At 35.5% G+C, this 25,272-nt stretch overlaps 1 protein-coding gene across 1 annotated transcript in view; it reads left to right on the top strand.

The window, feature by feature from the left end:
* The window catches only part of CSMD1 (CUB and Sushi multiple domains 1), a 1,155,040-nt gene that overhangs the window by 1,103,393 nt on the left and 26,375 nt on the right, over positions 1 to 25,272 (top strand). The window contains exons 55-62 of the mRNA XM_054063646.1: positions 7,975 to 8,163; positions 11,613 to 11,786; positions 15,880 to 16,062; positions 18,579 to 18,755; positions 19,713 to 19,892; positions 21,202 to 21,375; positions 22,292 to 22,465; positions 24,945 to 25,018. Of these exons, the coding sequence (XP_053919621.1) occupies positions 7,975 to 8,163; positions 11,613 to 11,786; positions 15,880 to 16,062; positions 18,579 to 18,755; positions 19,713 to 19,892; positions 21,202 to 21,375; positions 22,292 to 22,465; positions 24,945 to 25,018 (1,325 nt within the window). The remainder of the gene's footprint in view (positions 1 to 7,974; positions 8,164 to 11,612; positions 11,787 to 15,879; positions 16,063 to 18,578; positions 18,756 to 19,712; positions 19,893 to 21,201; positions 21,376 to 22,291; positions 22,466 to 24,944; positions 25,019 to 25,272) is intronic.

Genomic DNA, 25,272 nt, shown 5'->3' with positions numbered 1-25,272 from the left:
ATGCTGCTACCTACAGTGAATTTAGGAATTCACTGTGGGTAGCAGCATGTTCTTTCTGAGAAAATTCACAGTGAATTTAGGAATTCACTGTGAAACAAAATCTTTTGATATTCCTCCGGAAGACTGAAAAGAGAAGTACAGAGCAGTCTGGTTCAAACTTCTAAGCCATCCAGGCATGTTCTCACAGAACATCTCTATATTCATCTACCTACTTTAATTCTACCCATATATCCGGGCAAAGGAGTCTTCCCTACTGTAAGCTGCCTCCTTGTGACCTCATAGCATAATTACATTGACGTCATTTCACTGGCAGCAGAACTTGATATATACCATTTAAGATTTCTACTTCAGTAAATACTGTATTTTTGGACCAAACACTGTGAAAATTGCTGTAACATTGTTATGATAATTGTACTGTTTATGATATGATAATGTTTGGATTAAAGGATGAACCTGGGTAGTTCAAAATTACCAGAGATTCTTTCTGCCAAAAAGGCTTAAGTAAAATAAATCTTGAATTATATTATTTACATGAAAGAAGAGCAAAAAGTAATTATTGTAAAGATCTAAGATATAAAAAAGTGCATTTAAATGATGAGATCAAGTTGAAATGATAATTTTACATTCATAATTTAAAAAAGTGAAAATTCTATCAACTAAATGGCTTATATTAAATTTAATTCATTGTTTAGAATGCACAAGCAAGAAATAACACTTCTGGTGTGTGCCTTTCCTTCTAAAATTGTTTTTTATCTAGTGGGTGAAAAGTATTTGTATTTAAAATTCATTGTTAGTGATGAATTATGAATTTGTGTACAAAGGAAGTAAATCTTCCAGCTCCTCAAATATGTTGCTGGGATTGATATTTCTGGCAAACCTGTACCATTTAATTCAACAGAGATTTTATGTATGACCTTTCTTTGAAATCTTGGTTGAGTTCACTTGAGTCAATAATGAACTTGGCTTCACTTTACTTAGACTCTGCATGTGGTTACTACAAAATACAGATTTCTGCCTGAGGCTATTGCAGAAGATTATTTTATTTTATTTTATTTTATTTTATTTTATTTTATTTTGCAGCTGAGCAGTTACACATGCATGGGAAAACTTTATATTTTCAGAAAATAAAGCTGAGCAGTTCTCAGGCTCTCTTACAACTTTACATTGCTTATTTCTGTTGTGTCAGTAGCAGGTTAACTGATAAGTAACTGGCAGTAAATTTACTAAAGAAATTAGATGAGGGGTTTTTTCCTGATGAAAAGGTATTGCACACAAAAGATCACACAGGCTAGTCTAGAGCCATATGACAAAAAAAATCTTTGAAACAAAATAGTTAAATACATTTGTATATTCTAAATGCACTGAATTGCTTCATAATGGTATTTAGCCCCAATTCCAGAAAACCATTATTCTGATAATTTAAGAGTTATTTCATCTATTCTGGCAAACTGTTTTGGCACAGCAAGTAAAACCCTTAATCCCTTAAAATGAACACAATTTTTTTAATATTGGATTTTGGATCTGTCTTCTGAGGTAACATAATCATTAAAACAATTATGTCTTGGAGAGACTCATGTTCCTCCTGTTTCTTTCACAAAAAATGGCATTTTGTGTTGTTTGGATACTTTATGAGAGAAAAAACTACTTTTTTTTGAGTTAATGAAACAATATCTGGTTTGAAATGTATATTTTGTCATATATATATTAAGATTTGTAATAGTCTTTTCTGAAATGTTGAGATTACTTGTGAGATAATTTGTGAGATAGGACATTTTCATCCCTGCATGGACTGTGTCTTTACTTATTTGATAAAGAACATAGGATGTGGTCAGTTTATTTGCCTTTAAACAGGAATCAAATAGTATCAGAACAATTACGACGGCCAAATCTGTTCTCTTCAGCAAAGCTGACTAAGTACAACTTGGTGCAGCCTGAATGTGTTACCCTAGAACTAGCTATGAAAATATCACGTTCTAACCCAAATATGTTCATTATGGATTTTTTCTCCCCTTTAGCAGTTTGGAACTGCTGTGTATATTGTCTTTGGAAGCACAGAAAGCCAATCTCTGTACTTTCTGCTTTCCATAGTAACACTTAAACATCAAAATGAGAACTGAATCAGAGGGTGTCATCAGCGTTCTGTACCCCTGATTGCACTGCAGGTCATTTTTCCATATATTATGCTTGAAGAGCTGCTGTATTAAACACAACACTTAACCACATCTTCTATATTGGAAGTGTTTGCAAGATTTTCTTGCTCTAGGTTTTCAATTTGGCGTCAGATAAACCACCTTGTCACTTGCTGCCAATTCATAAGGTAGTTTCAGATTCATAACTATGTCAGGAAAAATGTAAATACTTTTCTATTTTTCCCTTCAGAATCTGTTGTTAACTTATAAATGAGTTTTAAGAGCTCTTCTCCTTTAAAAAACATAGACATTCTTTACTGGAAAGATCTGTTTGGCCAAGTTGCAGAGTTTCGAGCACATACACATTCTCAAGTTTATATGAATAAGTCCAGGCTATTTGTTAGTAATAAAAATTTCAAGTCTCTCTTTTTTTTCATACTGTTTTGTACTGAATTTCTAATTTGAAAGTTTTTTTCTTTCTTTTATATAATTACTGATAGAATCTTGAAAAATTCACTTAGACTTTTTCTTTTATCAAGTATCTACAATACACTGTCAATTTTGTCATGTTTTCTTTAGTGAATGTATCATTTGAACCAGTGATAATATGTTCCACTCCTCCACTGACAAGAAAAATAACTTTTCTGATGACAGCTGATAGAAGGGTGGGAGATATTGAGACTAACGACCTATTCTTCTCATCTAAAGATAAAGTAACTCTAAATTTAAGCTGTTTTCCACCTCTGGTGATATCAAGGATTCATGTAAGCTAAGAAAATTGTGTGTTTTGTTCAGTTCATTTTTTTCCCAGAATCAGAGATCTTTGTCAAGACTTTTGCGTTCTTAGAATGTTAGTTGTAGAGTATCTATTCATCATGGTGATATCTTTCAGAAGGGTAATTAGAGTTTGACTAAGTTTCCTAAATAAAGAGGTGAGATGCCACTGGAGATGCCATACAGTGTCTTCCATATTTACCTCAAACTGGTTGAGTTGACACAGGACTTAAAATTACTCCTGCCCTTCTCTGGAGTGGCGTTGGCCTCAATATCAGGCAAAGACATCTCAAAAAGTAGTAGAAACATCACTTACATGTGAAAAACTATAATCTTTGGAAAAATCTAAAGAGAAAGCCCTTAAGACATGCCTCCAGAATTTCTACTGTTATGACTAAAATTATTACGCTGATACTAGTTGTGCATAAATGCCTACGAATAAATTTACATATAGACAACACATCTAGAGAACAATGACAAGTAAGTATTTTAACTTTCTGATGTATCTGCTACTGTAACACCTGGGTTCATGCTGGGGATGGAATAGGAAAAAAGATATTTAATACATATCCAAGAGAAGAAAATACTTGCTTTTTAAATCAGTTAATCTGCTGCTACGAACAAAAGTGTTGTTTTATAAAATTAAACTAGCTCAACTCAAAGCTTAAAACAATAACTGCAAGTTCATGGAATTTCTTTTAGCAAACTTTGTATTGCGTTTTTATTTTAGCATGGAATTAGTCATAAGAGCACTCCAGAAGAATTTTTCCAATAGAAAACACAAGAAAGGTTGCATTTTTTGTAGCAGTGAGACAATGTTTGGCATGTTAATATCAATGGCAAAAAAATTAGAATGCAATTAAAAGCTTTTCATCTTGCAAGCAAATGAATGTTAACTATATATTTCATTAAATCTCTTTATGTGAGTTAAGGTTCTGTTTATACAAGATATTATTTAGTAAATTATTAGTGTTAATTTACACTATTACGAATAACATTTATACAACATTAATTACAGTGAAAATTTCCTTGGTTTAGATTCATCAGAAACATGATGTCAGAAGCCTTGATTTTGGTTAGATTTTAATAACATCTGTAAAACCACAAACCACTCCACTTTGTAAACAAATATTTTAGTTTTATAGTTTACATGGACAGAATTTCTATGATAAAATTGTTCTCCAACTGTCCCCCACTAAAAAAAATAACAATTACAAAATCAAATTCCTATGTATTTGAGACTTTCGTAAAGTGAAGTTGTAAGTTGAGTAGTTGGGGGGTTTTTGTGGTTTAGTTTTGTTTGTTTTTTTTTTCTTTACTTCCCTCTGAAGTGTATTGTTGACTTTACGTTGAACTTCACTGAAGTTCCATAGAATGGCAATTTTGTAAATGGGCTTTCATGAGTAGTGCCTTCTTTTATTATAGACAGTGCTTCTTAGAATTTGTCACAAAGGCAGAGTGAATTTTCTATTCTTATTCACTCCGAGAGTCAGTCCTTGTGCATGTTCTAGATACCAACATTAATGCAATATTTTTCAAATAAAAAAGTTTAAAACCAGAATTAGATATGAAAGTTTAAAAAAGATCCTTAACGTTGTCTCTGTCAAGGAAGAAAGGGAAAAAAAAGAGAGAAAGAGAGAGTGAGAATGAGAAATGAAGTGCTGTGAATGATGTACTTTTTGATGGTAGTTCAACTTTTTAACAGAAAACTGCCTAAAGGACTCTGACGTGGTCTTTTCACTTCTTTGCCCTCAAGGGTTTGAATTTACTCAGTGTGAGGTTCCAAAGTCATCAGAGCAGACTTAAAGCATTCTCCTGCTTTTCTCTGCAGACTATATTGAGAGTGCCAGAATTCATTTCCCATGTAACCCTTGACAGCTGTCATTGAGAGAAACCAATCTCCGTTTACTCTTACTGTGATTTACAACAGAGTCCCCAGGGTGAAAGACAATCAGGGAAACTACTGCCTTCCTTCTGCATGCGGGCCAAGTCAAATTCTTTTCTAAACTACTCCTTACTGCAGCCCTTCTTAGCAACAGCACATCTATAGTTGACGTTAAATGGCATGGCAGACATAAATTTGTTTACTTTCTGACTTACGGGATCCTATTCTCTTGCATTATCATTTGATAACACTTCATGTATAATGTAAGAATTTTGTTGCACAGAGCACATGCCTAAAGTCTACGTTCAGTAACTTCTGTAGTTTGTCAATCTACTAATTGGTTAAACAGGTACCACTGGTCCAAGAAGGAGAATTCCATCACGCAGAGAAATGACACTTTGGAACTGTAATATATTCCTCAAAGATTCCATATTTCTAGTCAGCATGGAGAATTAAGCCTTTCTACTCTCGCTATCATGTCTCAAAGGTAATCCAGTTAGAGTTCTTCAGAGGTAGATTTAGGGCAGCATATCTTTGTGAAACAATGGTCACCTTTCTTAATTCCTATTACAGGCTTTTCAGGAGATAACTTGGCAGACTTACTCATTAAACAAAAGTTTCATTTATATAGTCATATTCTGTTTTGTTTTATTTTCACAATCTCACCTATACTAGAAAAAAACCCATAGATGTTGTGAAGGCTTGTTAGAAACTAAAACTACGGAAAGACTTGAGTACTCCATAGGACTGGAAGAATTTTAAATATATATATGCACATATATATTCCTTTATGAATGTAAAAAACCTGCAATAGGTGTGAGAATTTTAAAATAGGCTTCAGATTTTTCTTCTATTTCAATGCAATATTTTGATATTAAATTCAAAGAGTTTGGCCGAATAGTTTCAATGTTCTGTTTCAACTAAGCCAGTACATATTTGAGTGCAATAACAGTGATTTTCTTTAAATTAAAATGGAAAAAAAAAAATTTTTACTCTTTTTTTTTTGTATTAATTCTAAAATGTGATTTCATTGCTTTTGACTTTCACAGTATTTTTATCTGTGCATTTTTTTCGTAACTGTAAGCTTTCAGTGCTTTTTTTAAAAAAACACACCACTTCATCACTTTAATCTAGAAATAAAATTAGCATTCAATATTAAGATTATTTAAATAGTACTTGCCGACATTCTGGAGTTCTCACAATTTCCAAATAAGATTTGCATGTGAAGCCAATCCATGAAGCCAATGCAGGTTGCCTGCATTTTACCTCTTTTTAAAAGTTTGTGCCTAGAGGTGCCAAGTATCCTTCCCATTCTGGAAAAAAAAAGAGACTACCAAGACATCTACTGCTATTGCTCATTCAGAACTTTAGGCAAGGCGTTAGTTTTCTCCCCGAAGTAGCTCTGTCTTGCAGATACTTCCCAGGTTGCCCAGGGAAGCTGTGGATGCTCCATCCTTGGAGGTGTTCAAGGCCAGGTTGGATGGGCCTTGGGCAGCCTGAGCCAGTGGGAGGTGTCCCTGCCCATGGCCAGGGGGTTGGAACTGGATGATCTATAAGGTCCCTTCCAACCCAAACTATTCTATGATTCTATGATACTCTGCGATAATAAAGAATGTTTCAACAAAACCGATGTTTTTCACAGTAAAGCCATTGCAGAGCATTCATATCTTCACGTAGACTTTCTAGAAAACATACCAATGACTTTTTTTAAATGGCAGTGGTAGAAAAGCTCTTAATTAGCTCCATTTTAATGCCTCAGGCCAGAGAACAGGTGTTAGTATTCTACTTCAAATCGATACAGACGCAGCTTAAAGTGCTAAGGAAATTACGTACGTAGAGAGATTGAATTTAAGGATATATTTGTACAAGACAACGTAGAACTATGCAGAGGATGCAGGCTAGTTCCGAAAGCAGAGGATTTACAGCAGAACCCATACAGTACTACGCCGTGTCTAATTGGCTAAATAACAGGGTTAATTGCTATGCAGCGCGCATCGCTTCCGGGAGCTGTGCTAGTTTCTGTGACAAAGAGTTGTATTGTGAATACAGACATACGAGCTCTTTCAGGTCTAGCTTAATACTTTGGTAGGGCTTCGTGTCAGTGGGCTGTGCGTTTTACAGTCTTTCACTTATGTCTCTGTTCTACAGTCATAATCATATTGCCTGTGAAACAATTAGACTTAGTTGAAAATTATTAATAAAGGAAAAAAAGGAGTAACACAGAATGAAATAGATTTTAGTTTGAAGGAGGTGATATACTTGAAAGGTAGATTCCTGTCATTGTTTGATAAGCTGTAATTTATAGTACTAATAATATTCTAAGTCTTTTTTTATATTTTTACAGCTATGTTTAGAGTGAAGACTGGGAAAGATGGAGAAGGCATTTATAACTTTTCAGATAGTTTTCGGATGAGTAGATAGCAAAGTTGGGAGTTTGCAATGGAGACCTCACTATCTCATCGTAACCTTCTCCCATCAAACCATCATGTTCACTGCAGGATATAAACTGTAGGATTGGGGAGGGCAGATATACTTTATATATATATATTTATATATATACTTTATATTTATAATATTTATATTATTTCATGACTAAAAAGTCATGAAAAACTCATATTTTTTTTTACATTTTTTACTGCTTTCTGGATGATAGCTTCATGCTTTTTGTCACCTTCACTCCCTCTCTCCACTATCAAATATTTTGGTTTTCATCATCTTTCTTTTTCTCTTCTACACATTAATAGCAGAAAACATTCTTGTTAATGTTGATGCATTTTTTTTCATTACAGGAAATAAAAAAATAAAATGTTAAAGTGTTATTTAAACTATGTACTGGTTTAATTTTGATTTGGTTTCCTTCATATATTACCTAGAAGACCAAACTAAGCCTACAAAGAGAATGATAAAAAATTATTCCAGTTTCTGTTTTATCCTTGAATCCCTTGTGTGTCAAAGACTACTATAAGAACTGGAGTAAAATCATAGTATTACTTTCAAAATAAAAAGATCTAAACACTTACTTGGGAGTCAATATATGTGATACTTAAGTCAAATGCAACACACGAAGGATATCAAATGGACCACAGTCATCAGCTACTAGTGAAATACCAAATAAATCACTATTATTGTTTATTTATTTATGGCACTGCTATTAAGCATCAGTGATGAATGCTGTTTTTCTTGCAGTGGTGAATTGTTCTGATCCTGGCTTTGTGGAAAATGCAATTCGGCATGGACAGCAGAATTATCCTGAAAGTTTCAAATATGGAACAAATGTGGCATACCATTGCAAGAAGGGCTTTTATCTGTTGGGCTCATCTGCTTTGACATGTAAAGCTAATGGCTTATGGGATAGATCACTACCGAAGTGTTTGTGTAAGTATTCATTCAGTTGGATTGACATTAAAGAATGGTGCATAAATTTTAGTTATGCTAGACAAAAAAAAAAGTAGAACCATCTATTAAGGAACAAAATTGGACTTTAGGATCTACAGGCTTGGGAAAGTGTGGCTAGAAAGCTGCCCAGTATAAAATGACCCATGGGTGCTGGTCAACAGCTGGCTGAACACAATCCAGCTGTGTGCCCAGGTGGCCAAGAAGGCCAACAGCACCCTGGCTTGTATCAAAAATATGGCCAGTAGGAGTAGGGAAGCGATTGTTGCTCTGTGCTTGGCACTGGTGAGGCTGCACCTCAAATACTGTTTAGTTTTGGGCCCCACACTACCAGAAGGACATTGAGCTGCTGAAATGTGCCCAGAGGAGGACAATGAGGCTGGTGAAGGGTCTGGAAAACAAGTCTGATAAGAAGCTGTTGAGGGAACTGGAGTTGTTTAGCCTGGAGAAGAGACCTTAAAATTCTCTGCAACTACTTGAAAGGAGGTTATAGTGAGGTGTATGTCGGTCTGTTTTCCCAAGCAACAAGCAATAGAACGAGAGGAAATGCGCTCGGGTTGCACCGGGGGAGGTTTAGATTGGCTATAGAAAAAAAAATCTTTACTGAAAGAGTGTTGAATCATTGGACCAGGCTGTCCAGGGAAGTGGTGGAGTGCAGACGTGGCAATCTGGGACATGGTTTACGAGGCATGGTGTTGGTGTTGGACTGACAGTTGGACTCGATGATCTTAGAAGTCTTTCCCAATTTCTATGAATTTCTATGATTCTATGATTCTATGAAATTGTTCAGCTCAGTAAGAAAACATTAAGACACGATGTCAGGCAACTTGTCATTACTAAAAATTATTTTAGAGGGAACTGTGGAGCTATTATTTCAAATGCCAATAAGTTAAGATTCATTTCCCCTTTTGATGTATCATTAAGTTATCTGAAAACAGCTAGGGAAATATAAAATTATTATTTGTATGTTATCACTTAGATTAATAGTCTAAGACTGTTAATGTCTATCTCAGAATTATTTTTTTTCAGATCTATTGAAGGATGTATGTGAGAATGAATCTATGAAATGTGTAAGGAAATTTTGCTCAAGAGAGTCTGTTCATAACAACACTTCATACTTTCTTTATTTTTTCTTGAGAGAGGGCAAAAGAAAACATTTTAAATACAAAATGACTGCATAAAATTGCTCATCTGGCAAGAATATTTTGCTGATACAAGCATGTGGATCATTTTTTTTTATCTTAGAAAAACCATTGTGAAAGTCCATGTCCCAATTCTGTTGGTGAACCCTTCCTGCTTTCAGGACTGGGGTTTCAGTGTGAAGGAACATTCCTTACACAAGGGACAGCATTGAACGGAGAATTTAAATCACCTGGAATATCTACTCAACTTTCCATATCAAATGCTTTGGAAGTTCCATAGTAATTACATGGCTTTCTGGTTTTAGGCAGAGCTTAAATTGCAGGTGTTCATTCCTTCAGAATAGGAATTCTTGACTCTATTGAATGAGGCTGTGGGAACTTTCAAATGAGCCTGGGGGGTGTCTACGTTCCTCAGCCACCTACTGGATTAGCTGCTGCTAATTTGCTGCTGACGGACTGAAACACTATCTGAATCCTAAATATAATCAGGACAAATTTAACATTCTTTCCCCAACAGAAATACTCAGTGAAATGAATAGGGCTTTGCCTGTAAGAAAGAACTGTTTATCTATTCACAGATGAAGTCACTCATAGACTTTTCAAGTACTATGAGAGAGGCAAAATTTTCAAAGGTTATCAGCTATAAACTCTTTTTTCCAAGTGTAAGATTGCTTTTGGTGATAGGGAAAAGTACTTGGAGAGGCAAGTGAGGTAAATTTTGAACCCAAAGTGGACACAGTGTTTACCATAAACATTTCAAGGGTCAAAAGGGTCATAAACATTGCATTGCCTTTTTATATGCAATACCTATGACTGTTGTTGCTTAAAAATAGGTGCTCCTTTTCTCCTTCATAAACTGGGAAAATTTCATGCCACTCTCTACAAATCATTATACAGACACATTAAGTTGACCTATGAATGATTTTTCTTCCAAAATCTCTGATCATCCATATCACCTCCTTCTCAAACTGTGACAGCATTTGCATTGTACTGAAGCAAACTCATGAAAATAATCTGTCTGGCTGAAAAATTGAACAGTGTTTTTTTCCTTTGGGAGTAATGTTCATCCAGATCAGTGTCCTGATTTGGTTTACCATTTGCTACATGAATGTTTAAGCCAGCCCAAAGAAAGGAAGAGAAACACACAGCAGTTAAAGGGTGGTGGTCAGAACCATGATTTTGGCAGAAATCCATGGTGCAGTCAGTTTGACATTATGATGGCATCTTGAATAACAGAAATAATTTTGATGTCTGTCAGGAGTAATAGTCATCATAATAAAGGTCTTTTTTTTCCCCCTAAAAATATATTTGACCCATAGATCATTCAATGAAGCTGCTCAAGTTCAACTACTGCCCCTCAGTGCTGCTTGTTGTGTAACTGTTCACTAAAGTTATGTAAAATTAATTTTCTTTAGTTTTTTTTTCTCTCTACTGGATGACCAAAGTTAAAAAAAAAAGAAAAATCAGATTTTGATTTCTAATTCACCTTAAGATGTCTTATTTTTCCATATGTAGCACATCTGAACTACTCATTTGCGAGTTATTCTGTACCAAAACTGTTCACAGAATCACAGAATGACGAAATGGTCAGGGTTGGAAGGGACCTCTAGAGATCATCTAGTCCAGCCCCTCTGCTAAAGCAGGTTCACCTACAGCAGGTGACACAGGAGCACATCCAGGTGGATTTTGAGTATCTGCAGAGGAGATTCCACAAACTTTCTGGGCAGTCTGTTCCAGTGCTCTGTGACCCTCAAAGCAAAAAAGTTTTTCCTCATGTCCAGATGACTTTTTGTTCAGTAATGTATTTTTCTCTTGCTCTTTGGTGCAATATATTGCTGTAATACTGTACATTAAGTTTTATTTCTTTATACTGCCTAAACTACATCTGTTTCTTCTATACTTACTGCTATCATATCTGTAATATATAAGCACATCGCGACATTAACCTTATTTGGTTACTTCTTGCCCAGACTTAAAAGAAATAATATGTATTATTTGTAGGGAAGGACAGTGAGTGGAAATGAATGAGGAAAGAGAGCTCTGTGTATTTTCAGGGAAAGACAAATCTAGATAGGTTAGTTTTCAACATATAATAGCTTTAATCTTACAAACGACCAGTGTCTATAAAAACAGAAAAACTAAAGAGATGAAGGTGTTGAAATAAAGACAGACAGAAATTTATGTTTTGTGATGTTCATTTATATAAACCAGCCTTGTATTTAACAGTTGTAATTTTTTTTTCCATGTCATGAGAAAAACATATAATATTTTTGCCCTTTTGCCTGTCAGCCATTTCTTGTGGACATCCCGGTGTACCTGCCAATGCAGTCCTTTCAGGAGACAAATTTACGTATGGCTCCATAATTCACTATTCTTGCACAGCGGGTCGCAGGCTTATAGGAAATTCTACTAGGGAGTGCCAAGAAGACAGTCACTGGAGTGGGACTCTTCCTCACTGCTCAGGTACTTGTACCAACTATCATCTGAATGTCACCTTGTAATTACCTAAATAAAACTATTCTCAAGCAATTTATAACTACAGTCAGATATTTGTTTGGTTTCTTTTCGAAATATATTTTAGTTTCACCAATAGCCACTCAGCTAATTACAGCCATTTATTGAAGTATTCTCATATATTGTTTCATTATCTTTGTCATTACTTTGAAACTTTACTCCTTGGCTCGACGCTGTAGTTGTATGTTGCAGTGTATAAAAGCCACAAAACACTATTTAAAACCTGGTAGAGATCTGTTTAAACTGGATGCATATATTAAATTGTATTTTTCTGAAGAGTGGTTTGTGTAAACAAAGGTTGTCACTTAGGAATATGTTGATTAAAAACCACCACAGCAAATGTACTAGATGGTAAAGTTCACACATTATGTTCCTCTTTTCACTTACAGAAGTATTCTTTATTAGTGCCACAATGTGCAAACACCATAAACCTTGGGAACCTTCTTGGTGCTCTGAGGAAGTTACAGAACAAATTTATTCTCCCCTAGAATAATAAAGCAAATTTAGAAGAAGCCATAAAACATTGCACACTTTTGTTGATGTCAAGAGCTCAAACGAGGGTTGGCTACTAAAGACATCTGAAGTGCAGTAATACGTTTTGTAAAGGAAATAAGTCTACACACTCTGGTATACTAGAAAATGAATTCTTGACAGATTTAAGAAGAAAATTTCCTAATGAGAAAATTGTTCCATAATTATATATTATAGAATCTTCTTTTAGCTTCACTTCGACATGCCCACAGTTAGAATCATAGAATGATAGAATAGTTTGGGTTGGAAGGGACCTTAAAGATCATCCAGTTCCAAACTCCTTGCCATGGGCAGGGACACCTCCCACTGGCTCAGGCTGCCCAAGGCCCATCCAACCTGGCCTGGAACACCTCCAGGGATGGGGCAGCCACAGCTTCCCTGGGCAACCTGTGCCACTGTCTCACCACTCTCATGACGAAGAAATTCTTCCTTATGTCTACTCTAAATCTGCCCCTCTCCAGTTTATACCCATTCAACGTTCACAGTTGGGCTGACCTGATTTCAGTGTGGTTCAGTTCAGATATGACGTAAGTTAAATAGATGTGAGATATTTAAATTCTGAACATTGAAAAAAGCTCTGAAGAAGTGTTCGTTGAAAAAGCTCTATTCATAAGTTGTTTCTGCAAGAATGCAGAGCAGGATTTGAAACACTGAGGAAAGGAAGTGAATTTAAATCACTCTTTCTTTTTTGTTCTATATTGCTCAAGGAGGGGAGAGTTTACTTAAAGTCTTCTCACATCGCTAGACCTCACCGCTGTCATGGTCTCTATGCCTAGACCTAAAAGGAATCTCTACAGGATAACCATCTGGATAGTTTCCCCACAAATCTGTCCTTTTCTTACCTCTCTTAAGCCCACATTTATGTCACTTTCCCCTTTTTATTCAAAATAAACTGCCAGCTATGAGATTGTTACAAGACTCCAAAATTTTTAAAGTCAGTGCCCTCTAGTGCTGTTACTCAACATTTCCCACCTCCAGGGAAATTCCCATCTTGATGGAAAGAAATTTTAATCACTACTAATAGAGGCTCTTCAGATACCAGTCATGAATATGATAATATTTTATAGACTTATAGATTTTTAAAATGTTGAAGGCAACTGTAGTCCTATGTTGTGGAACTAATTCATTGTTACTGATGCAGAATTTCATTCTATAAGTTTGAACACGTTATGACACCATCTTGAGAGCAAGGCGATTTTCTAAGAAAATAAGAAATCTATCTCTGTTAACTCAATTTAAAAAAGATCACAAAGCCTCCCAAACAAACAGCTAAAAGAATTTAAAAAGGTGTCTCTTTACTCCAAGACATTTAGAATTATAAAAATAACTACACATTACATGTGAAATATTCAGATTACTCCATTAAGAAAACAATATGAATAATTTGTATTCATAATGTCACTGAAAGAATGATTGTGCCCTGGACAACTGAGACAGCTAATTGGTTTTATACCTAAGGGATGTGAAAAATGGTCCAAATATAACCCTTGAAACCTGTAGTCTGTTTCTGCATGGAATTTATTTCTTTATTATATATTAATACTTGTTTGAATGCATGATGGCATAAATATGATCTTGGGGTTTGTTGTCATCTGGGACCTATGGCAGTGATGGACACTTGTATCTTATCTGAGTTAAGTGATAGTTGGGATTTTTTTTAAAGCCACACTCATTTTTCAGTAATGGACATAGAATCATCTACATTGCTAAATAAAAAAGGGTCGAGAACTTCCTAATGCTACAACTACCTTTGTCTATACCGTTTAACTGGCATGCCTTCAGTTTAAAAGTTCTCCAAGAAAAGAATAGTGAATCCAAGAGAAAAATTTGGTCATTCATCTGGAATAATTACCTGAGCAAATTCTCAAAGCGAAGTGAGACAGAATTTTAGAATCATTGATCCTTCTGCCCTGAACAATTCCTGCAGTCTTTGCATTCACAAGCCAAAGCACGAGCCACGTATCTGTTTCATGCTGTAAACATGCCCCAGTGGTAGTCTAAATCACAGCCCTCATGTGGACTCACACATCTGAAACAGAGAAAAAAGTTTGTGAAATAGTAATATATTGGAGTGAGGAGAAGTAGGTGGAATTCAAAGACCACACCTGGCCTTCTGATTGAACAGCGGCAGAGAGAGGTCATGGTAGGACTTGATCCCCAAGGCCATTATATTCTTAGAATTGTCCTCAGAATGGTTTCCATCCACCCCAACTAGCACTCCAACAAGTAAGGCACAAATACTTTAGTGAGTGCTGGAGGTCATTCTCAACAGCCACTTTTGATGTTGCCTCTTTGCTTTGCAGAGTGAGTTTAACAATATAGATGTGAACATATCAGAATATATCAGCTGGCTTCAAGATATTCACGCTGTTTGCAGGCGTGTATTTAGACAAGCAAATCTAGGTCCAAATTTTGTAGGACAACGTGGCAAGGACAATCTGTTCTTGAAGAAGCTATTACTGACCAAGATGGACACAACTGAAACCCACAAGTTAGCCTTGAATTCAGGAGCTGTGTCATGTTCTCCTTTTATGAGGAAGCACGGTTGTATCCAAAGTGTCTGTCTAAAACCTGCTAATGGAAAATCTTATGCTACACACATGATCACTCTGTCTGACCTTAGAGAATTTTCATTTCTAAAATAAAAGTTTGTTTTCTCATTGTTTTGCTATTTTTATTCTTTTGTTCAAGATTTTGTCCTTCATCTGAGAGGTGTGCCTATGGCGAGAGACCTGTGTAAGAAGAGACAGACTTCACTCTGTGGAATTTATGCAGATTTTAAAAAAGCCTACAAATCACAGTTTTAGTAGAAATTCATTCTAGAGTTACAACCTAAAAGTTGTGAACAAAGTATGATATTGCTATGAACCACAATTTAGACACTGAGGGATATAGGGAGAGAGACAATTGTAAGTCAAAATTTGTAATAAATTACTGAGACAGTGTTTCCTTGGACATCTTGGGAACGTTTCTGTAGCAGCTGCGTTGTCTGATAAGAAGTTAACTGGTGCATCAGAGCTATAAGGACATGTTCGAGAGGTCTGTTTTGAAGCATTGGATAAGGAAAAGTATGAGGTGTCCTTTCCATTCTTGACAGGCACAGAGAGCCAAGTACTTTTTGGTCTTTTCTTTGGATTTAGTAGCAAACAAGTCAAACAATAAAATACAATATGTAGAAAGCATTATTTATGGAAAAAAAAAGAAAACAAATTTGTTGAACTTACAAAGAAATAATAGCAGTGCTTCCTGTGTTCACAATTATCTTTTATCTTCTATTTATATAATATCCTACCTTTAGGTCTACATAGTTCTGAGATAAGAGGTAGGCTAAAAAGACATTATTTTCATCTTTGACCTCAGTTTCAGGCCCTCACACTGGGAAAAAAAAAAGAGGGTTTAATTATAACAGAAACAGTGCAGTTAATAGTAGTATTTGCAAGACAGCATCTTCACTCCCACTGCATTTGTACATAACCCCTCTGCAATAATTCCGCTCTGTTGTGTTTTACAGGAAATAATCCTGGCTATTGCGATGATCCAGGAGTACCAGCTCATGGGTCTAGACTAGGGGATGAGTTCAAAACAAAAAGTCTGCTGCGTTTCTCGTGTGAAATGGGTTATCAGCTGAGAGGATCTGCAGAACGAACGTGCCTGCTCAATGGTTCCTGGTCAGGTATACAGCCTGTGTGTGAAGGTAGGTATTGATATGATACCATTGAATAACATTTACTAATGACATTTTATTCTTTAATTAAAAAGAGTATTTCTATGCCAGAAATACTCATTCATATTACCATGCAGAAATTTGATAAAAGACTTTGCAAGCAGTTCATGTTTTGCTTGAAAAACTAACTCCAAACTGATAGATATGTGTAGTACATATTTATAAAATGATTATCAGAAAATAATTCTAATTAAACAAAGATTGAGCATGAAAATAGAGAATAGGCACCCGAGTTAAATGTAAAATAAATGTTCTTTTTCACCCCTATGAGTTCAAGTTCCAGCCTTCTGAATTTTTCTCTTCAGTATTGAAAGTTTTATGCGTAAAAAAAGTTACAGGACAAGAGGCAATGGGCACAAATTGAAACGTGGGAGAACTGTATGAGCATCAGGAAGCACTTTTTTTACAGTGAGGCTGACCGTGTGCTGGCATAAGTTGCTCAGAGAGGTGATAAAGCCTTCATCCTTGGAGGCAATCAAAAGCCATCTGGATATGGTCCAAAACAACCGGCTCTCAGTGGTCCTGCTTGATCAGATTACGTCAAGATGTCTATTCCAATCTCAGTCATTCTGAGAATCTTTGATTCTGTGATTCACATAAATAGGACAATATGATAAACTGAATGAAGCAAATATGAGGCAAAATAATAAGTAAAATAAGTATTATTGCTAATGTAAATATTATTTTATAGTCAACTACTGCTAAATTATCATTGTCAAATGAAAAACATCTGCAGAATTGTTATCTTTGCATAAATTCTAGAATTATACACCTTTAGCTCTAATGAATGCATCCAATTTTTCCTGATGCAGCTCAGTGTTGTACTTCAACAAGTATTTGCACATGGTCTTTAATTTATTTTATTAGTATTACCATAGCATCGTAGAATGGTTTGGGAAAGTGACCTTTAAAGGTAATCTAGTCCCAGAAGCTGCCTCTTCTCCAGGTTGTACAACTTCTTTTAGCCTTTCTTCAAGGGAGAAGTGTTCCATCCCTCTGATCATTTTGTGGCCCTCCTCTGGACCCCCAATAAAAGGCCCATGCCTTTCTCGTGCTGGGGCCCTCAAAGCTGAATGCAGGACTCCAAGTGGAGTCTCAGGAGAGTGGAGTAGAGGGAAAGAGTCAACTCCCTATCTCTCATCCTCTGTCCCCTCTGCACTACTTGTGGGGCAGGCAGAGGAGCTGGAAGTGAAGGAAAGCAGTAAAAGAAGTAAACACTCAGAAAGAGGGGAGGAAAGGTGGTGTTCTAATGTTTGTCTTTTTTACCCTATCCAAATCTATTTTAATTGACAACAAATTAAAGGAATTGTCCGCAAGCTGAGTTTTTGCCCACTATGGTAATTGGTAAGAAATTTTATTGTCTGTATCTCAACCCATGAGCTTTGTCATCCTCCCTGCTGAGAAGGGGGCAGTGAGTGAGCAGCTGAGTGAGCATTTAGCTCTTAGCCAAGGCTAACCCACCACGAAGTTTCAAGACACTCAGATTAATCATACGTATATTTGATCATATCATTGTATTAGACTAAATCATTTCTCTGCTCTAGAGACCACACTTATTTGTGCTGTAGGAAAAGCAGAGAGTTGCCAGCTCTTGAGAGCTGTGCAAGAGCCAGTTGAAGTGTGTCCTCCCAGTCTTACAAACCACTTCATGCTCCATAGAAGACTGAAGGGAAGAGTTTGATTTTGATGCACATTTCTTACTAACTTTGATTAACCCTATTGATCTCTTAACCTCAGGATAGATTTATTTTATTCCTATGGAAGGGAGTAGCTTCTGTCTAACAGCAGAATGCTATCATGCTTTTGCCAGTTTCCTGTCTGCCAGGATGGTCAAATAAAGATCCTTTAGAGGGAAGTTGTTAGAAAAATTCAAAACAAACAAATCCTTCTCATGACTGCTTGATCCACTGGAAAAAAAAAAAATCATAAAACTCTCCCAATAAAACAACATGTAAAAAAAGTAAACTGTCAAATCTGGGTTGTATGAAGCTGAAATATAATTATTGCTTTAATTTATAGCTACAGATGCCAAAAAGATATGGGGTAAATACAGAAGGTCTGTTCTTTTCTTGATTCAAAAAAATAAATGATGATAATTTTCTATTTATATGTCTTTACAATTGAAAGGCAAGATACTAGAAGAAAAGAAGAGATTAAAAAAAATGTACTCAAAGGCAAAACAGAGGCACAGGTCTGTCAGAAAGTCTTCAATGAGTTTTCTTCTCCCCAGTGAAGTGGAAAAAAGCAGAGCAAACTATTTGAATCAGCAATTAAAAAAAATGAAACAGACCAAATGCAAGTAAAGTGATCATATCAACAAAAAGAAATAAGATATTAAGAAGAGTATACCTATTAAACATTGTCTTAGTAAAATTTGCTGTAGCTTTTTTAACAGATGGGCTACTGACTCCCCCCCCCACACACACACTTCACTTAGTTTTCTATGATAGAAATATTGATTTTTTTTTCTACCCTTTTCTTCACAGCTGTTTCTTGTGGGAACCCTGGCACCCCAGCAAATGGTATGATAATCTACACTGATGGAATTTTATTCTCCAGCTCAGTGATTTATGCCTGCTGGGAAGGCTACAAAACTTCAGGGCTAACTACTAGACATTGCACTGCTAACGGGACATGGACTGGCACTGCTCCAGACTGCACAGGTCAGAAGCAAACTTCTTTCCTCTAAAGCTTTAAAGTTGTAAGTCAACCAGCTTTCCTGCTAAGAATAATTATTATTTTATATAAAATACATTTTTTACCCTTTCATCTGTCTTGTAATACATGAACATTTTACATATCGAAAGGCACATCCCCTTTTAATATATGCCAGATGTTTCCAGAACTATCTTTTTGAGATGCATATAGAGGTAAATTTTCTGTATTTCTTTACCTCATGGATGTCAGCATTGCCAATAGAACATTATTACTAAGAACAAGTGTCCCTTTTGAGTGTCCTTTAGCGTTTTGTGTTTGTTGATTTTTTTTGTTGTTGTTGTTTGTATTTTTTTTGTGTGGCTTATGTACTAAAAGTGAAATTCTGGTAATTCTAAATCAGTTTGTACCTCACTGAATACATCACTGTGCCATTTTTTATTCTGAGCCAATCGAGTCAGACCTGACAGCTAAACATTCTGCTAAAGATCAAGAATCGGGCAGCAGGGAGATTGGGTTACTTCATCAGGGAAAATGAGAGTGGAGCAAAAGGCTGCTACAAGGGCAGCAGGGCCAGTGGCCTCACTGGCAAGGCTGGACCCACAGTACAGCAGGACAACAACACAGGAAAGAAAAAAAAAGGAATTTAATAACTCTGCTGGAATTGCATTGCACCATCAACATTAATATAATATGCCAAAGATATCAGCATGAAGAGTGTACCAGGTAATGTAATTAAGGAACACAATATTTGGACCATGCTACTGAAATGCCTCAAAAATATGATGTTTTATCTAAAAATTAAAGATTTTTGATTTGGTATGAAATACATTAATCAGAATATTTCTTTTTGTTGTTGTTGTTGTACACTAAAAAAAGGCACATTAGCTAAACGTAGTTCAATGTTCCATTAAAAGTTTACTGAAAATAAAAATCTCAACTTTTTTTTTTCTTTTCTTCACTAGTGATCAGCTGTGGAGATCCAGGTGCACTTGCAAATGGCATTCAGTTTGGAAATGATTTTACCTTTAATAAGACAGTCAGCTACCAGTGCAATCCAGGATACCTGATGGAGCCCGCTGGTTCATCTACCATGCGTTGTATAAAAGACAGTACGTGGAACCAGAGTAAACCAATTTGCAAAGGTATGCTTTCAAACTTAAATATGTTCCAAGTGCTATTTTGATATTATATGTGAAGTTCACTAATCATATATTTATGAAAAAAGTCACCATATTCTCTGCGACAAATAACACAGAAATGCAATTAAAACATTTAGATGAGTATTTGTGTAAAAATTATATGCACTGTGATATAATGATGTGGTGTAATATTAGTCAGAACAGTGACATTAATGATTATAGTAGCGTCAAATTGCTCTGCAATAAAAATTAGCACAGTGCTCAGTTTAAAATGTAAGGAATTAAGTGCCTATTTTCATTTTTTGGGCCCTTTTACCTTGGATTAGACGGCCAGAATTCTGTTAAGGGATCCTGCAAACCAAACTTCCTATAAAAGGTTCCGTTGTTGTAGTAGTGCAGCCATCATGAATAGCCAAAAAAGACACTTCACAAATAGCTAATTACAACCGTTAACATAAAGGTCTTAATGATGATGAAGCTGAAAGGCAAATAAAGCAGCCTGGTAAAAATTATCAGTACTACTACGGCAGCTTAGGGATTAAATTTAGGAATTTACGGCATCTTCTGCTTATACAAGGCGTAGACTGCCAACTCATCTAACGCTACTTTGAAGTGTCATCAAATTCTAGCCTACTAATTAAATTTTGGCTGACCGCATTTTCTGGTGTAAAAATCCCCGAGTGAATGATTTTATGGTTGTGCTCTTTGTTGAAAGAACTGATGTTTCAATGTAAACTTGGCCATTACAGATTTCATCATTTTAAGGTGCTCTTTCAGAAGATGAAAAACGTTAAAAATATTTTTTAAACAGTGCTATCTGCTAATTTGCAACAAAGTCAATGTCCGTTGTGTTCTGGAAGCCTTAGAAAATTAGCAGGTGAACAAACAAAGTCATGCTAAGGGCTTTAAGTAGTGCTGTAAAATTAGTTTAAAATAAAATGCAAGCATTTAGACTTGTAGAATCATAGAAACATATTTCTTGAAATAAATAATATTCATTAGAAAGTTTTTCCTGTCTCAGTAACGTTTTGCCAACGGTAATTAGTAATGATATGTAGGGAAGAGATTCAGAACTAGGTAAGTTATATACTCCTCTGGCTTCCAGCGACTTAGAGCTCAGGGACTTGCAAAACCTAGACAGTATTTTTGTATTTAAATTGGTTTTCTATCTATTACAGAAATGCTTCGTTGGAACTGAACAACGTGAAATATTTTGGGGTTTATTTGGTTTCAACAGTATGAGTGGATGTTATGCTGCATTCTCCTAAACCTGATAAAATCTTAAAATTTAACTTTTCTTTTTGTGACACAGCTATTACCTGTGGCCCCCCTCCACCAGTACTCTACGGGAAAGTGGAAGGATCTGATTATCGCTGGGGCGCCAGTGTGAGTTACAGCTGTGCAGAGGGTTACCAGCTATCTAACACGGCTATTCTCTCCTGTGAGGGTCAAGGCATTTGGCGGGGAGACATCCCACAATGTTTGCGTAAGTTTTCAGGGTACAGATGTGTTGGGCTTCACCAAAGTGGTAATCAGTTGACTCGAGCTACAATCAGTTTCTCACAGTTTGAAAAGAATTTGGCTAAATCAGATGAAATAGAGACTACTGCAGGATCCTCCCTCCTGCTTCCAAAAAGTATACCCTGTTATGAATCAAGTGGTTGTGCTCATTTAAGAATATGGTCTTCTTCCTTTCCCCAGACAGCTTCCATCTTTTATTACCTGATTAGACCCATACCATTTACCTTGCTGATACTATTTTTGAATGTTCTGAGCTTGTGATGAGCATGATTAAAATTTTCCTTTACACTTTTCCTTTTTTTCTTCACTGTTTCCATTTCCATTAACAGATAAAAACAATGATCCTAACCCTTAAGCTCGTAACCTTGTCCTTCTTTCTAAATTCATTTTTCTTTCCTGAAGGCGAGTATATACCCTCATATCTTGTTTGTTTTTCATCTTCTAAATCTGTCAGCTCATCTCTTTCAATGCTTGAAATCTTGTCAGGACTCTGACAACATTTTTCCTTTTACGTAATTAGGGCAAAAAAATCATCTGAGGGCGACTTATGTTAAAACTGGATACATTTTGAAGCCAGACAATATAACATTGTCAACTTTGGGATTACTTTGTCATCCAAGTCTAATCAGCATTTAAGTGTCTCAAATAAAAGGTCTATTTTTCCAGGTTAATTTTTATGCTTATAATAACTCTAAGTGTGACAATAAATTTTAAAATGCTGTCAGGAATTTATCTGAGCTACAGTCCTACACAGATAAATGTACATAGCGTTCGCACTCATATTCACTATGCCTGATTTATACGTAAAAAAATGTAGAACGCTTCAGTTGAAGCATTTGCAGTTTTTAATGATTTTTTTCCTCTCCTTTTCTGTGTATTAGCTGTGTTTTGTGGTGATCCTGGTACTCCAGCAGAAGGACGACTCAATGGAAAGAGTTTCACCTACAGATCTGAAGTTAGCTTTCAGTGCAGACCCCCTTTTATTCTGATAGGCTCTTCAAGAAGATTCTGTCAAGCAGACGGTACTTGGAGTGGAATTCAGCCAACATGCATCGGTAATAACTACCACTACTTATGCTGTTGCTACTGAGAATATTCTTTATAAACTATTACACCACCATAAATCTGGCAGTTAGCTTTCCAAACACAGAAAACGTCTGTGTATGATAAAAAAAAAAATAGATAAATAAGATTGAGTTTGAGTATAAAAATTTTAGGGCAAACACAATTGCATATGAAGTCATTTGCAAATTTACATGATTGCTTGTCTGCTGCAAATGCAGATTGTCAATAACTGCAAATGCATACATTTATTCCATGTATTTTTAGAATGTTTTAGATATGCAGAACACTTTGGCAGATTCTGTGATTGGAGAGTTAAAGGCGTTTGTCAAAATCAATCCTAAATCAAAACGTTTTTTCAACTTTGTGAAAGTGGCTGATAAAGCTCAAAAGGATGAAGCATGCTGGGTCCGATCTTTTGAATTTCTGATAAACTGCCAAGTACTATCAGTTTCTCATTGACTGATGTGCAGCTGATAGGCTTTTAGCACGTTACATAACCAGACTAAATGAAAGAAATGCTGGACACCTGTAACTCCCACTGACAGCAGAATTTTATCCAACTTGCGGTGACTCGCTGGAGAAAATGATTTTGGTATTATGTAAGAAAAATCCTCTTTGATATTTCTGAACTAGCACATTCAATTATAGACTGTAGTCCATCGGTATATTTTGCTGTGGATGAGGTACCGGATATGTGGAAGAGCTGGGTGACATTCAGGTTAAAGGCGATAAGTATAATTATTGAAGGCTGACTATATATGTAAATTAAGATAGTAACACTCAATACAATTCTTTGATATGAATTCAAAATCCCTTCCATCCATAGCTTTCATGAACTGGACAATTCATCTTACACCTTACATCTTACATCTCTCTTACAGAGACAAGTAGTTTACATAAGCTAAATCTTAGGTCTGTTTTGAAGAATTAAATTTGAAAACATCATAATGACATTTCTATTTATAATATAGGTGTATGTCTAATATACTGTAATACAAGTAATATATATCAAAGACAAATTTTTCTTTTACATAATTAGTCGATCTAAAATATTTACAGGTAGCGTTGTCAAGAAATTTGAAAATTAAAATCAGTGAAGAATACTTGGAACTATGCCTGGAAGTACCATAAGATGGCAAATGTTGGCAAGCTTGTCTATTTCTGGATATTAAAAATTTCCTTAAAATACTTCGAAATTTTTTCCATTTTTGCCACTGTTTCTTTAGATAAGACAGTTATTAAAAAGTCAGTTCAGCTTCAGGTGTCTATTATTGGCAATGGCGTTTCAGCTGATGATAATTTGTAAGAAGTTCTTGAGCTGTTCAAGCAGCTCCAGGGTAGGAGTGCGTTTGGTTTTTTATTCTCGCACATTAGGTCAACGTCCTCCAAACTTTTAAGGCCGTTGGTAAATATCAGTCCAGTTGAATTATTATGCTGTGCTGAGGATTAGCATTAAAAATGGAAGCTGACCCAGAGCGAAATGATAGATCACGTTATCGTACATGACAAGTTCAATTTTTCCCTCTATAGAAAATTAGAAATAATTACAGATGAAATATAGTCCTAAATTGCATTCTTTGTGCAGTGTGAGCACGAAAGCAGACTTGGTTGTCAAAAGAGAATCTAGATCAGGCTGCCCAAGGCCTCATCCAGCCTGGCCTTGAACACCTCCAGAGATAGAGCATCCACAACTTCCCTGGGCAACCTGTGCTAGCGTCTCAACACCCCCATAGTGAAGAAATTTCTCCTTATGCTTAGTCTAAATCTTCTCCTCTTCAATTTATACACATTCCCTTTAGTCCTATCACTAAAACAAAAAAAAAAAAAAGATATGCTAATGGAATATAACTAATTATTTACATGCCTATGTAAAAATATAATTAGTTATATTCCATTAGCACACCTTTTTTTCTGGGACATTATCTTTTTATTCTCCAGCAACAGCTGAGGTAGTAGTGTATTTGAAACTTTTGTTTTCTTGGTGAAATAGAAAAGATTCTAACAAAAAAAAATAAGTATTTCACTTGCCCTAAGAAAGCAGGTTGAGTTTGGCTTGAGGTTTTGTTGAGTTTTGTTTTTTTCTGAAAAAAAAAAACCAAACTGACTTAATTATTGACCTGGTCATTGTGAAATAAGGCAAGAAAAAAATTTCTTCGTGTGTTCCCTCTGCATTGTGAATTGTGGGATGTATTGTGTGGTCAACAAGGTTTAAAACTATAGGCTTAACAAAAATTCATGCAATCCAAAGGAACCTGCAAAAATATCCTTTAGTGAAATGAAAGAAAGTAAGGTGATCTGTCTTGGAAATTTAATTGGAAATGCAAATGTAATATGTGAAATACATATATTTGATTAAAAATTCTATTCTTGTCATCGCTAGATATTGATGAAATGACTTAATCTTTGCAAACAGTTTTAGAGTATTCTTTCAATATCGTAATACCTGTCATGTTTCACATTTTGTTTTAGATCCGGCTCACAATACGTGTACAGACCCTGGCACTCCACATTTTGGAATACAAAACAGTTCCCGAGGTTATGAGGTAATTCTTGCTTTTATTTATTAGCTTTCTAAAATGAAAATGTGTTTAATAATTATAAATATAAAACATTATCTGTACTTTTAAATACCAGAGGTAAATCTTAGGAAATTTCCACTCCTAATAATAAAACCTCATGCTTCATTCCAACTTCTTTTTTCAATATAAAGCATATATATATATATATGAATATATAAGAAATATATAAGGAAGGACTCCTAACCTGGCAATATATCATGTGTTCAATACTTCAGGAG

This window comes from Cuculus canorus, chromosome 3 (assembly GCF_017976375.1).
Source record: "Cuculus canorus isolate bCucCan1 chromosome 3, bCucCan1.pri, whole genome shotgun sequence".
Taxonomy (NCBI): domain Eukaryota; kingdom Metazoa; phylum Chordata; class Aves; order Cuculiformes; family Cuculidae; genus Cuculus; species Cuculus canorus.
This window is presented reverse-complemented; position numbering and strand designations above follow the sequence as displayed.